Source organism: Neopsephotus bourkii, unplaced genomic scaffold, assembly GCF_033783945.1.
Source record: "Neopsephotus bourkii isolate Nb327-2 ecotype Australia unplaced genomic scaffold, CSIRO-AGI_Nbou_v1 NB_846, whole genome shotgun sequence".
NCBI classification, from domain to species: domain Eukaryota; kingdom Metazoa; phylum Chordata; class Aves; order Psittaciformes; family Psittacidae; genus Neopsephotus; species Neopsephotus bourkii.
In genome coordinates this window covers 3,112,167-3,127,551 of record NW_026901342.1, presented here as the reverse complement: position 1 = coordinate 3,127,551, position 15,385 = coordinate 3,112,167, and the positions used below count along the sequence as shown (strand labels likewise).

Genomic DNA, 15,385 nt, shown 5'->3' with positions numbered 1-15,385 from the left:
CCGGAGAAGGGGGACGGAAGAGCGGAGACAGTAGTGATCGCGGCCTTACTGAGGCAGCCATCCACAGCCGCGTGCGGGTGGCCTAGTTCGCTCCCTCCATTCCCCCCCCCCCCCCCTTCTTCGCCTTCCCCTGCGATTCCCCTGTTCGGCCTTCTTGGGTGTCGCAAGCTCGATTCGGTCATGGAGCCGCACATCTTGGGTACCTACCGCGAGCACCAGCCCGTTCCGCCAGACGCGGGGTGAGGCGGCCCACGGTGGAGTGCACTCTGCAGCTATTTATAGCCGCAGTCTGAGCTGTGTCTCGGAATTAATACCTCGTGACGAGGATGTTTAAGAAGCAGCAGCGTTCTTGCCGGTTTATACATCTGTCACTGTTCAACATCCTGTTGAAAGTTATCGGAGTACCTTGAGGGGACTGGAAAACTCTGGGTTTTATTATTTTTATATTTTTTATTAAACCGTAGCGTTGCAAAATCAGAATGTGTCCAGCAGCCGGGTGTGCATTTCAATTAAGCAGCTTCCTTGCCCATTGGTTCTGTGATTCATGCCGGTGCTCACTGAAGCTAGCTTTATTATTTGCTTGAGTCACACTATTGCCCAGGGGCCCTGGATTATGTTGAGACATATGTACTGAAACAGGAGAATATTCTCACAAAAATCTTGCCGTATAAGAAAGGAGGCAGAGAAGTAGCATAATAGGAAATAGAGTTTAGGTTTCACAAAGGTGAATTGTTTGTCCCTATCCATGTTACTTCTTTATTTTACTGGACTTCTATCTGTCTACCAATTACTTTGTCATCTGTCAATCTGTTTACAAGAGTTTTGCTAAGAACTGGCTTTGCCCCAGTGGTTGTTAGAGCCATTTTGGGCTGTTGCATAGGTTTTATATAATTGTCACATAAGAAATTGGGCTAGTTAACAGCATATCCACTGCAATTGACAGAAAGATGTGCTAGCTGGCAGAGTGGCGTATAGACAAAGTGAATTATTATAGTCCATGTATCTATAAAAATATCCTTTATAATCTTTTGTATGAGCCCTACACAGAGATGAGATCTTTCTATTTGTCTGTACCTCCTGGGACAAAGCTGCGTAAAATATTATGGTCGGTTACTTTGCTTATTTGCAAATAACATAAATCCCTTTCAGCACAGAACTAAAAGAAATCTATCCCTGCATAGCTTGCAGGCTAGCTTTTTAAAGGAAGCTGTTTGTGGAAGAAGACACAAGCTCAGGATTACATGGGTAAGGTGACTATTTTATATATATGCAAAGAGAAAGAAAGGTCAGATTTCGCACCTGCCCATTTTGATAATGTTGTGTCAGAAATTCAGTCAATTTTGGAACACTTTCCAGGCCTTGGGATATAAAGAATAATGAAGCAATTTTCTACCCTTCAGCACAATGATGTTTCAGCTGCAGTAGTTTTCTGAAGAGGCCTCTCGTTTGAATATAATGTAATAATAATTACATAGCCACATTAGCATAATGTCTGTTGCAAGCACACAGTCTGTGCTTCAGCAAATAGATCATTTCCCTTCCTTAGTTGTCACCTAAGTTGCTCAGTTTGGAGGGCAACCACATCAGTGGTTCCTTTAACACTGTATTTGTATTCTTGTGATCTCTTTGCTGGTTGTGACAGCAAGTGATTTTTTTTTAATTGAGGGGTTTCTCCTTTCCAGCATTAGACAGCCCTGTTCACAGGAAGATAAGAGGTAGGGGCTCAATCTATTGTATGTCCTCAAATATCATTTTTAAGATAGATCATATTATAAAATTAAGCCTAATCCAAAAGCAGGCTAGCTTCTTAGAGGGCAGAAAAATCTCTACTTGTAAAGGGGTAGCAAATTGGTAAGTCTTACTTGTCTCTTTCATATGGAATGGGTGTTTCTGATTGAAGAGCATTTATTTAAAAATACAATGTTTTCACTTTAGGTAACCTTTTCCGTTCCATAATTATCTCCAGACAATCAGAAGGCTACAGCAGTAGACAGCCCTCGGTGTTCTCCTTTTGTGTTCTCTGCTCTTTTGCACTTACACATAGATTATGATCAAGCTGTAGAAAAGGCTTGCATTTTCCACAGCTGCATCGAGTGAGATTTGTTTCCACTCTGATTGCGTGGAGTTACACACTGTGTAGTGGTGTAGATAGGATCTCTCTACATCTAGGCATGATTTGCAGTCCTTGTTGAACCATAACTCACTGGTAGTGAAACCAGGGCCTCCAGGCCAGAGGAAACCTGACACCTCATTTACATTCATTTTGCTTTTTCACCACAAATGTCACAGTTATTTTCCCCATCAGGGACGGGAAGGTGTGATGAGAGCGAGTGCTTACTTTTGGTTGGTTTTTTTCTGATGGGGAAATAATTTGAAAGCATAAATCATACATAAATCAGTGACTCTCTGGCTGCTCAACTGCCAGATCATGTCTAGCAGCAATGTGTGAGAGAGGGAGCCTGTGTAGGGTTAGGCAAGAAATGATGAGGGGTCTCCATCAGGATACAGAGTGCCAGGGGTAAATCACAGGTCTGGAAGGATACGAGGTGCTAGGTATGGCTTTGGTGAAGTCTCAGAAGTCTGGTTCTGTAGAGAGTAGAAAGCTGTAAGCATAGGGATGTAGCGACCCCCAGCTTGCATTGGTCCCTGAGAGCTCAATGTGTTGCTGACATTTGTAGATGAAAGAAAAAATGGCCTATTGCTTAGTTGTTACAACAATTATATATATATATGTATTAAAACAAAATAAAGTCTTTGGCCACATAAGGAAAAAAAAGCTGACATCATCGATGAGACATTGTTGATGTCTCATTGCCTGTTTGTATGCATACAACACCCAGAAACCATTGTTTGTAGCAGTCATTTATCCCATGCTCACCATCACCCCTACTCATATTACAGCAGCCAGGATATCCTTAAACATTTATTTTTTATTGTTGTTTAGACTCTTACATCCTACTCCTAGTAAACCTGAGAGACTCTTTATCTCTGCATCTTAGTCATGACTAGTATATATCCTCTCGGGAGTGTTTCAGTAGCTTCTCAGAGTTCAAAATGACATGATGATAGGATGTAACAAATTAGTTTAGTTTGCATTTAACAGTTGGGAAAAATTAGGAATGTTAAAATGTTAATAGCCAGATCCAGGGCTGTAAGGAACTGTAACCCCAGGCCACCTAAATATTTAAGCACACCAATAGTCCTTTAGTTGATGAACTTGTTTGTAGCTTTAGGATATTTGGATCAAGTGTCATGTGAGCAATATATCTCCATTCGTGGTCAATCATTAGCAAGTGTTTCACAAACCATTTTGTGATAATAGATACAATAGGGTTGCAGGCCTCCTGCTATGAGGTTCCTTATTCTTGCCAAAATCACACCCTAATTAAGAAGGGTTTATTCTGTGCCTGTTAGACTGAGTGATGAAACGGTGAACTGGAAATGACTGTATCAAATTGAATGGATGGTATAAGAGCAAAGTGGGGAAAGAGGGAAGGAAAGGTGTTGCATTTGAAAATGTGCAGAAGGAGAAAGATTACAGGAAAGACATTTTGTGTAATGAAATGGGAAATGAGAGAAGGGGAGAAATCAGCAGAAGATTGCAGCCAAATCTGGTGCCTTCCTTCCTCTCCTTGCCAGCAGTCTTATCCCCCCACCATCTCTCTCACAGTACCTTCATCTCCCAAAGCCCTTGTGGAAAGAAACAGTTTTCTGTACTCTTTACAGCTTTTGTGTCTCTTTTGCCTGGCCAACATTTTGCTTCAGTTCTTAAAACTTTAGCAAGACAAAACACTTGTGTGGAAAGATTTGGTTTGGATGTCTGTCTAGTCAGTGGAAGTGCAGCTTATGTGGAATATCATTCACGTTTTGACCTTACTGGTCAAGGATACAGAGCACTACGCCAGTTCAGGGATGATCTCATATACAACTAATCACATCAACGATTATGGCTTTAGGTATCTCCAAATTCTGTTTTGTCACTCTCAGATCACAGACAGATCTTCCTCAGAACTGGGTCAGAAATCCAGGACTAATTCTCAGAAAAACTCAAGGACACCTGGAATCACAATGACTTTATTACAGTGGAAGGCAAAGTAAAACCCTCTTTTTCACATCTTCTTTCATCTTCAGAAATCGCCCTTTGTAATTTTGGAAAGTGATTAGATAATTTAGCTTAATGCTACACTTTCTCACACTCAGTTGTTATAACAGAAGAATATGAATTTATAATAGAGTTGAATATAGAATTGAATTTGAATTTGAATATAGAGAGTAATGCATGCTGGAGTGGAATATGTAGGCAAGAAAGAAGATATTGTCCAGAAGGGGCACTTCAGATAAACATTGGAATCAGTGTCTGGTTTTAAATGTAGTTAGATGAGTCTGTTTGATAGGCAATTCTGTTGCTTCAGAAATAATTTGCATTCTATCATCATGTAATGGAACAGAGACTGGAACAAATTTTCATAGTCATCATGGAGAATAGAGCATAAATTATATATACAGAATGCAAGAAAAATTACTCAACCATGGAAATGTATTTAGACTTATATACTCTACAATTCTGTTAATGTTAATTTTGAACATTTTGGTATACATTTGTGAGCAACTACAGCTTAAATAATAAAAAAAAAAGCTTTTTTAAATTCTTTGAAATGTTTATTTGTGTATATCTCATTTACCATGCATCACAACACTGTGCTTCTGGAGAGCAAATCATTTCCAGTAAAACAATACTGATGTGACTGCATTTCCAGCTTTTTGAGGAACCATCCTCAAAACAAAACTTAAGAAACAAAACAAACAGAAAAACCCCAAACCTCCACCCTAGTACATTTCAGGTGTTTTTTGTTTTGGTTTGTTTTGTTTTTTGTGGTTTTGTGTTTTTAAGTATATCCAGTAGGCTTTAAGTGAATATCAGGAAAATACTGGCTTGTTGGGTTTTTTCAGTAAAAAGCTAAGACCCAATTCTGCTACAGTGACACAAAAGAGAGATCTGCCATTGGCTTCACAGTGAGCAAAATGGGCTTTGTAATCTGAGATTTGAGACATTTTTAGAACATTTGTGTGAGATCCAGCTTGTTTTCTATTAAAGCTAATGAAAAGACCCCTGTGGCATTTTGCAGGAATTGGATCAGGCTCTCAGTGGTACAGCCTGTTCTATATATATAACTTACATGATGCCGTTGGTGTCAGTGGGAGATGGGCTCCCAACCCGAATGAGCTGTAGGAAGTGGTGGATTTTTACAGAGGTAAGGCAAGTTGAAATAATTGCCATGGCAAAGAGGAGTTTAGAGTTTTGTGAAACAGCTGCAGCTTTGTAATGTTTTGAAAGGCCAGACTGTAACTCTGCAGAGTGATGTAATCTCACATCTTTATAGAAATCTACCTTTTCTGTAAGAGTTGCGTGAGAACTTACATGTGTTGTGGTTCTCATTTTAAAAGTCTCCTAGCGTGGAAATGCTCCTTACTGCGGTGCTGTATGGGACCTACACTCACATAATTCACTTCTGGGCTACTCCAGTCTCCTACTAATTTAAACTATAATACATAGATGTAGAACAAGATGCAATGTAGAATTGAATCAAGCTCTGTGTGTCAGTACTTAAGTTTAGCAGGATGGTCTTAGCTGTAGTTCAGCCTGTATTTTAAGGTTTCTCCCACCACTTGTTTTTGTGTAGCAGGCACTTTTTGATTTGCATAGTGTGATTGCTGCAGCAAAAAGTGTGGAAAGAAACAAGCATGTGGGGCAGCTGATACTTTATGGGTTAATACTGTATCCACAGTACCTCACCAAGGCCATGAGGGAACTAACGGAGAGGACTGAAAAGCAGTCATATAAGCCTGGATGATATGAAATGCCCAGATGTCATCCTGATCCACCTGATGGAGCAGGTTTGCTTGAAAGAAACTTGGATCGAAAGAAACTTGGATCAAAAAAAAAACCCTACTTATGACACCCCCTGCATCTATGGGAGATGTTTTTGTTTCTGGGAATCTTCCTCTGTGGCCAAACTAGTCATGGTGAAAAGTACAGCCCACGTGACAGGAAGAGGACTGTTTCGTTGAGAAAGTAAGCAGGGTCTATCTCAAGCTGTGGTGGCCTACAAATATCAGTTAACAGAGCCCCATAATTTATATCACCATTCTTTTACAGAGTAGTAAATAGGCCAGTTCTGGACAGGATTTGCTCTATTAAACTCTGCTTATCATGCATATTTTTTAGTAAGTAAAATCACCTTGTCAGTACATGGATCATTGTTTAGATACTTAGAAATTCCTGGAGTGCAACTAATGTGGTACTGAGACATAAGTACCCATCTACTATGCATTGAAAGTTGTGAAGCATTACAAATGTTACAAAAAACACTAATAAACTTTTGTATTAAGATATTATGGCTACCCATGAATCTCAGCTTCAACTTGTCATCCTGATCACATGATCCCATTTGTCCTTTATTCAAGAATGGGGGGGTTTACTCAAGGCTGGCTTTTCCAGTGGTTTCTTTCCCTGCTTATCTAAGCTTTCTGTGGGCTGAGGAACCTTCTCCACTACTGCTGCCTTTCCACCAGTCTTCTTTGCTGCTCGCTGGTTACTTTTTGTATCCTTTTCTTTTTCCACAGGGCAGATTTCATTTGTATCAGGTGTCTCTTTTGTTGCAGTAGTTTCTTCTACAAGTAATAAAATTTCCCTCCATTTACTATGTTCAGCAATACAGAGATATGTCAGGTAAGTTTTGCTTTCACATTGGTTATGACCTTATTGTATTCTTTTCCTCTTCCCATACCCATATAGAGAGATTCAATATCACAAATGACATTACTACTTTTTACAAAGCCAAAAGCAAGCCCAAGTCTTTATGGCCTCTAATGTCTTTTTAAAGGCATGTAAAGAATTGTTTCTCACATAACTCACCTAAATTACAGGACTGCTCAGAAATGTCTAGGTTACCCATGCCATTAAGGAAGGAGGGGAAAGAAATGTATTTAAATATTTGTTCTTCCCTTAAGAGCAGAAAGGGGAGGGGAATAGAGTATAAAATGTTCTGTCAGCAATGATATAACATGTATACACAGAAAAAATACTTAGGCAAAAATATATAAAACAGATGTTCTGAGAATGTTGGAATTTAAGCCTTATTTGGAGCTAAAATGCTCTACATGAGGGACTGGTAATTGTGCAGAATAAATCAATGTCCAAGTAGCAATTATATAGTAAAAGTCTAAAGGAGCAGTACAATTCTGTAATGTACAAGAATGCTGAAACACCAGAGAGCTTTTCATTTTCTACCCTTTCTCTAAACTGGACAAAAGAAATGGTCACCCATAATTCCAACTTTACCATTCAATATGGACATAAAACAAAGAGAATAATTGATTAATCTCAAATAGTAGTTCTAGAATCAGGATTTTCTAAAGCACTTTGGCATTTAGGGCCTCTTAATTAGCAAGGCCCTTTTGCATTTTGGGTTGGTTTGTTAACTGTCAAACATCTACCTGAAATACGTCTCCCTTTGGAAAATAACACAATCTGTGTATATATAAATGCTTAGGAAGTCTTTCCTCTGCATCCAGGAACTTGAAAGTATTTATTATGGCTTAAAAAACTTGTATCAGCCAGGTGAGCCAAGATAAGAACTCACAGCCCACTAGAAAGGTGATTTAAAAGTGTTGATTTAAATGTCTTTCACTGAGGTTTACCTTTGCTTTTATTGTTGACTAAGAGCAGACATACTGTAAATTTGAGTGTTTGGGATCTGAGAAATATTGATTGGCACAGACTATTAACTGCATGTTTACGAGTTTGTTCCTTGGAGTAGAGGACCATAAAGATGAAAGTGTTCTTACCTTTCTTTTCCCCTTCCTTCCGTTTGCTTCCTGTTGTCATTTTTTTCTTTTTAGATACAGTTACATTACTTTGATCGTGTCCTTGGACTGTGTCAGTCTGTCCTGACACAGAAATCACAATCACCTGAAGCAAAGCAAGAACAAAAAGGGCGCAAGCAAGAAATGTGGGAGCATCACAAATTCAGTTTGAAACCACCACAACAGAATCCCTGACAGGAGTATGTTTAGAAGCAGCTATTACTCTCTAACTTTCAGAGATCTGAAACATGTACCTTCCAAAGCAAAGAGAAGTAGAACCCAGGCTGTTATCTGAGAAATATCCCACTTGTAGTCCCTCACAATTCTCCCAAAAAGAGGGGTGCAGGAGAACAGATTTTTGAAGATAAAGCAGTAGTAACAAACTGCTGCCAAAATGCTATCATTATTAAAAAAATGCTAATACTAAATAATAAACATAAGTTATCAGGTAATGCAAAGAGCAAGTCATATTCTTGTTTGCACCATGGAGGATGGAAGAGGTGTGATACTTGGTTTTAAGGTGTATGTTATCCTGGCACCAAGATGGAGGGACCTGCTTATCATCCTTTAATTGGCTTCATGTCATACTAAGCAAAATTATCAGTTAATTTTACATTAGTTCTTTAAACTCAGAAGAATCTTGCTCTATCTCAGGTTGCAGATATTCTCATGATTGTATCTTGAAATTTTAAAATTAGGCTGTTTGATATGCAGCTGTTGTAACTAGTCAACTTTTTTAATAACAGGTATGGATTCATTAATGTACGTAATTACACACTTGAACCTTAGAATTGCAATAGTGTCATCGAGCTTGATACTTGAGTTTTAACTATTTTAGGAGACAAGTGAAATGCTGAAAACACTTTAGTTTTACATATTTTCATGTTAAAAATCCCTGTGATGTGAAATCTATCCTGGAAGTTTATGCCAAATAAACTTAACATCCTCCTTAAACCAGTGGAACTGTTTGTGCATGAAGTTAAGCACATGCTAACATGTTTTGGTTAAGTTATAAATTGTAAACCTGATCTAAATCTGGATTTTTACTTTTTTTTTTAATTATTAAGGTCATAAAATAGTCCTTTATAGAAACTGATTTAAAAAAATATTTTAAAATTGCAAAAATCGCCACTTTCACCATTGATAACTATTTTTAATCATTACTCGAGAATTCCCTCGTGCTTCCACTTTGTCTTTTACGTTAGCTGACACTGAACTTCACATTGCAAGGGTTTAAAATGAAGAGAGAAAGTATGTGGAAGGTCACACACAGATCATGCTTATACTGAAGCCATACACATTAGTTCTTTAGATTTTGATGTGAAGAGTTGTGCTGTTCTAAGACTAATAATTACGAGAATTATTAATATGGGACATTTTAAATTAGCAATTGGACTGATGACTGCTTCTGATCATACATATATATGTATTCTGTAACGTGTATATTGCACATATGTCTAGCAGAATGGACATACGTGTACATTCTGTTGTTCCTCCTCAGCTGTTAATAATCAGTGGCATTGTGTGTTCACAGATCTGGACGTATGTATTTTTTTGTCTGAAGCATTTTTATCTGAAAAAAACCCCACTTCTTTTATTACACTCCAGTGAAGATTCTTTTTGTAGCTTTAAAACATCTTGACAAAATGTGTTATTTCTGATCTCCAGTGTTAAGTTTGGATTATCTTAACTGAGGTCGCAGTCTAACAAAATACTTACCTAGCACCCTTCAATAAAAATTCATGAGCATGAAGTGAATGAACTGAATGAATGAACTGGATCGGGTGAGACTATTGCTGTGTCTAAAGATGCAAAAATCCCTTGCTGAGACATTACATAGTGAAAGTCTAGACAGAGAGGTGTGAAGAGCTGCCATTGTGGGTTTTGTCGTGAGCAGTGAAGTGAAGATTAGCAGTGATCTACAGGGAAGCTAGAGCTAATTACAGTGGTGAAAGCATAAAGACACTAAAATATTGTGCAGAACTACCAGAACCGTGACTAGTAAAACAAGACACAGTGAAACAAGCTTGTGATGGAAGGAAAGAAGTGAATTCAGTTTATTTGTGAACACAGAGGAGAGTTCATACATTTTTGCAGACACACACACACATTAATATTCTGGCCTCCTAAGTATAATTTTTATTTATGTTACAGTACTTTTACCCCAAATGGGCAGATTAAACAATATTTATGGATGTAAATGACACCCATACTAAGGCCTCTGTAAATTAACACAGCAATACAAAGGGGCCTTCATGTAGACAAAAACCAGCACTAGGTTCTCCATGATTTAATTCTCTAATGCATTCCATCTATGCTACTTTACCAATGTTAACAAATCTAAACTTCTGCTCAAAAATGCCTCAATCATTTTTTATCTTTCCATCTACCTCATCAGTTGCCTCCATTAAAACTATTCTTCACCCTTTCCATTTTTGTTGTAGGGTCAAATGCTTCAGTAAGAGGGTCAAATGGTAGACCTGTGTGTACAGCCAGCATGCATTTGGCCTGACTGAAGATGCCACAGTTAGGTTCAGTGAAGTTAGCAGTAAGAAAATATTAAGGTAAGGCCCTGTTTTTCCTGGCACAATTAAGCATGTTAGAAACAAAAGTGAAGTGAATGGAATAATTGAAGCCTGCCTGCCAAAGCAGAAAGCCATTTACACACACAGATTATGACACCCTATCATCCAAAATCTCCCCCAGACTTCTGTTTTCTAGTCTTAAATTCATGCTTTTGTTTTCTTTTCTTCTTTCTCTTCCTCAGACCGTCTCTCTTCCTCAGGTATGTACACACTTACTGTGACGTCGCTGATCTCTGTGCCATACTTGTTCTTCACCACAATGGAGTATTTCCCAGAGTCGAGTGTAGACACACTGGAGATGGTAAAGCTGACGTTTTTTCCAGCTTCAAATTTCAGGACGCAATTAGCATCTGATACAAATGATTTTTCGTTCTTCAGCCATGACACCTCTGGGGTAGGATCTCCCCAGACAGTGCAAGAAAGATTAAGTGCCTATAGAAGAAGTACAAAATGATTGTAAGTCAGTCAAATATCTGCTGTGATTTTTGATACCTGACTCTCCAAATGTTCCAACTCCCCACTTAGCTTTCTGCTCTTAGTAAACAGATGCATATTATCATCAGTAATCAATAATTTTTGTCAGTCTTCTGTATCATAAACGAAAGTGGGGAACTCAGTTAATTCATAAACTCCATTAAAACCTTTAAATATTTCATGGGCCTTCTTCTTTGCTGTCATAATCATCATCAGAGCTTTTTCCATGCATACTGCTTAATGTAAAATTAGATGTTGTCAGCATTTTGCATGTTAGAGCTGAAATAAGAATCTGAGGAACCATCGTGAACCATCATTCAACTTAACATAAATGTATTTCATGTTATGCTCACTATGTGTTTACCCCAGAAGTGAAGAAAGTGTGCCTGCCTTTTTAAATAACTAAGAACAAAGTGTTCCTGGACTATATTGTTTAATTTAGAAACTTCTTAAGCTGTGCCCTGACAGCTCTTCCAACAGACTTGAATTGTTTTATGCAGTCCTGTAAAACTGTTCTTAATGGAAATCAATACAGGCTTTACCCTTTCTTTGGTGTTCACGTAAGTATTTCCCTTTAATGTTCCAAAGGACTGGATTCAGTCCCATCAGACTGAAGGAAGTATCTTCATTTTGTTGGCCCTTATAGGCTGTCATCATAATATCTACTACGAGAAATCTATTGAACAGACTACCTGCCCTTCACCTCTCTGCCTCTTATCTGATAGTGTGATGGAGGAAGATGGGACAGAAGAGAGACATCTAGGAGGCTGCTGAAACTAGCAGATAGAAAAAATGAATACCTCTGTAAAAAGAAAGATTTTTGTACCTCTGAGAACAAAATAAAAATCAAATAAATCCTGCATGTTTTTCCTCCATCAATAACACGTAATTCTTGGTAACAAAGAAAAGGCAGAGTCCAAGTGAAAGGTGGTTACGGCAGGGTGGAAATGGCCTCTATCTGATTTCCTGCAGCACCTACAGATGGTGACCATGTGAGGCTGTTGACTGCCTCCTCTCAAACCCCTCTGATGTGAATGTGAATGTGGTTTGGATTGCCGTATCAGTTCATCTTTTTGAAAAACAAGGGGAAAATGAGGTTATACATTTCCTCCTCTTCCTTATCACTGGATACAAACATGACCTCAGCTTCAGCCAGGCATTGCATATTGGCCCCTTCAGGTGCTTAGTATGTTTTTATTGTCTTCTGCTTCTCTAGCAGGCAAAAGATTACCACTGAGTGGCCCCAGCTGCCACTCCAAGGTGCTAATGAGCTGATGTCCATTTCCAGACAACATTGTTGGTGGCGTCATTCAAGCCTTGGGTGTTTGAAGTGGTGTCAGTACTCCTTAATTCAAAGAGATTCAAGCAGCAGTGGTGACTATTCTTCTAAATTATCCCTTAAAATAGCTGCATTTTGCTTAACTTTGCACCAGTAGCTCCTGTTTGACATCAGTGCTCCTCTTGATGTTCCCGGCTCTTACTATTTATTTACCATCTACTAATGTGCAGAGATGTATCTTATCATTCACTATGTAGATGGTGAAGTCTTTGGTTTTCTGGAAGGTAAACCTATAATTATGGAACCTTAGCCAAGAAGTGATTGCCCACTGTGTCTGCTCCTATCTGTTTCAGATTTTCTCATCTTTGGGCAGGATATTGTCTTTGCTCATGTATATCTTTATTACTCATATTACTCATATATTACTGATTATAATGCTGCATTCAACCTGATATCCCTATCCTCTAAAAAAGTGTGCCCTGTACTTCCTGAGGGAAGAGGCACCTCTCCTCTTCAAGATAATCCCCTTTTTCCGGTACTTGTCTGGCTCTAACGGTCGTCTGGGGTAGGGGGTGGGAAAAATTGCTGGAAACCTGTCAAGTCGCTGTGGTTAGTGATGAAATCTTTGAGGAAGTCTGATGTACCTGAAAAATGCTGGGTGAGAAAACCCCATGTCTTTGAGATAGGTCTTAGTGTTTCAGAGCTCCACACAGGAGTTCCCACAGCAAGTCCGGACCTGGGTTGCTGAGGCATGTGCCCTTGGAGAAACCAGCAACTGCAACTCTTTGTGCCCCCCACTACCTTTTCTGCCTTTCACTGCAGATTATCATGAGTAATACAGAGGGAAGGCAGAGGGAAGTGTATCATTGTATTTCATGTATCGCCATTCCTCTTGAATATTAGCACAAACTCACATGGGCCGTTTGTGCTAAGATATGTGCTGATTTTGGCTGGAATAGAGTTAGATTTTCTTCACAGTAGCTGGTATGGGGTTATGTTTTGGAGTCATGCTGCAAACAATATTGATAATACAGAGATGTTTTTATTGTTGCTGAGCAGCACTTACACAGAGTCAAGGCCTTTTCTGCTCCTGACACCACCCCACCAGCGAGCAGACTGGGGGCACAAGAAGCTGGGAGGGGGACACAGCCAGGACACCTGACCCCAACTGACCACAGGATATCCCATATCATATGGCCTCATGCTCAGCATATAGAGCTCAGAGAAGAAGAAAGAATGGGGGTGGTGTTTGGAGTGCTGTCATTTGTCTTCCCAAGTAACCATTATGTGTGATGCAGCCCTGCTCTCCTGGAGATGACTGAACACCTGCCTGACCATGGGAAGTGGTGAATGAATTCCTTGTTTTGCTTTACTTGTATGTGCAGCTTTTGCTCTACCTGTTAAACTGTGTGTATCTCAACCCATGAGTTTTCTCACTTTTACTCTGTTGATCTGTCTCCCAACCCACAGGAGGAGGGGAGTAAGTAAGTGGCTGTGTGGGGCTTAGTTGCCAGCTAAGGTTAAACCATGACAGATTCCAGTGAGTGAATTGAAGCAGCTCAATCAGGGGAGCCTGCTCCCTTCTTCCAGCCTACCTGAGAATGCACTTACCGCTGGCAGTAAAGTAGAATGGGGAGTTTGTGGACAGAAGGGTATAAGATATTGCCTGTAGGTCTAAAAGTGCCTGTCAGAATCCTTAGCCTTGCCTTTTAAAAACAAAACCCCTTTACTCACAGGCCTTCATAAAAAGAGCCACTTTGGTTAATTTGGCTGGCTGTACACAAAACTTATGGTAGTATTCTCTATCAGGTCAAATTCCTAATATGAGCTGACACTTAGCCTTTTCCAAATATACCACACTGCTGAAGAGCATTTATGTCTATCAGTGGAAGCTTCTTAGGCCATCTGGAACACTGTTTGATTAACACTGGGTAAACACTGGTTCGTTCGTTCTCACACGTATCCTTCGACTCACATGCAGAAAGATAATAAATAGCATCACAGTCACAGTGTTAAGTTTGAGATATGCATATGCTTGGAAGTTCAATCTAGGGATACCAGTCTTTTCATACAACTCTGTAATTATGGCTGCACTCGTACTCAGAATCAGAGCTTGCAACTGACAGTCCACTGCTACCTCATTTCTTCCTTTTTCAAAATCCTTGATGACTGTGCAATTTGCATGCATTACACAACAGAGAACTGCATTCCCCTCTATCCAGCATATTTGCAAGCAATAGAAGATGAGCCAACACCAGCCAAAACAACACTGTTTTCCCTGATCATTCTCTGTCCTACTCTGATTATCAAAATGATTATCTACTCAATCCAGAAACATAAGGTCAAGGATATTTGTCTTGAGTTCTCAGAGTTTTTCAGTTTTTTTGTTCAAACATTACAAATGTTCTTGCTGTGAAGGACAATGTATGCCTGGGTAACATTCCACAGTTAAGTTTTTACAAACTCTCTTTTTATAAACAGTTCACATTTTGCTTTTGTGACCCCATACTCAACTTCATATCAACTCTCTTTTGGCAGAAAGCTTAAAACTGATAATAACTACCCAAATTTATCCCCTGCCAAAGCAATATAAGAGTCTCATCTCCAAGTGTGAGCACAATTAGCGCTCCAAGCATGAGCACTATTAGATGAGAATCTGCAAGTTCATTCTGTTTCTTTGTGTCTTCTACCTGCAGCTATAATACTCATGAGTCCTTCTTACTTCTACAGCATTTCCCAAACTGCTAAATCCCTTAATAAAAGGTTTAATCAAATGTTATTTCATTTTGTAATACCAACATACTTAATTTTCCCAGAACTGCTGCAGCCTACTGCCTGTTGGCCATGATACATCTCACATTGTTAAGTGATTCAGGCCAAACTTCTAGATTCTTAACACTGCTCAACTTGTAATCAAATACTTTTAACCAAGATGACTTGTTGCCAGACAAAGCCAGAAACATCAGGAACCTGCCTTACTGTAGTTGTCATGTTACAGGTTTTCAATGACATTCATGTGCCCTATTTTAATGTTCACACATACTGTAAAGAGGAACTGGCTAGTGGTAGAGGGAAGTGAAGAGCCAGCACTTCTTGGTCTCACTACTATTAAGTAGCAGCTTGGAGAATCAGTGTGCTGGGAAAAGGTTGTGAGATTGAGAACTGACTTTCTGGGTCATCT

The 15,385-nt window shown here is 39.2% G+C and overlaps 1 protein-coding gene across 1 annotated transcript in view; it reads right to left on the bottom strand.

Moving 5' to 3' along the window:
* Nucleotides 1-6,065: 6,065 nt before the first annotated feature.
* MYOM1 (myomesin 1) overlaps nt 6,066-15,385 on the bottom strand; it is a 75,026-nt gene continuing 65,706 nt past the window's right edge. Inside the window, exons 38-40 of the mRNA XM_061356393.1 lie at nt 10,668-10,883; nt 7,849-7,972; nt 6,066-6,672 (exon numbers count right to left, since the gene is read on the bottom strand). Coding sequence (XP_061212377.1) covers nt 6,461-6,672; nt 7,849-7,972; nt 10,668-10,883 — 552 coding nt within the window. The 3' untranslated portion in view covers nt 6,066-6,460. The remainder of the gene's footprint in view (nt 6,673-7,848; nt 7,973-10,667; nt 10,884-15,385) is intronic.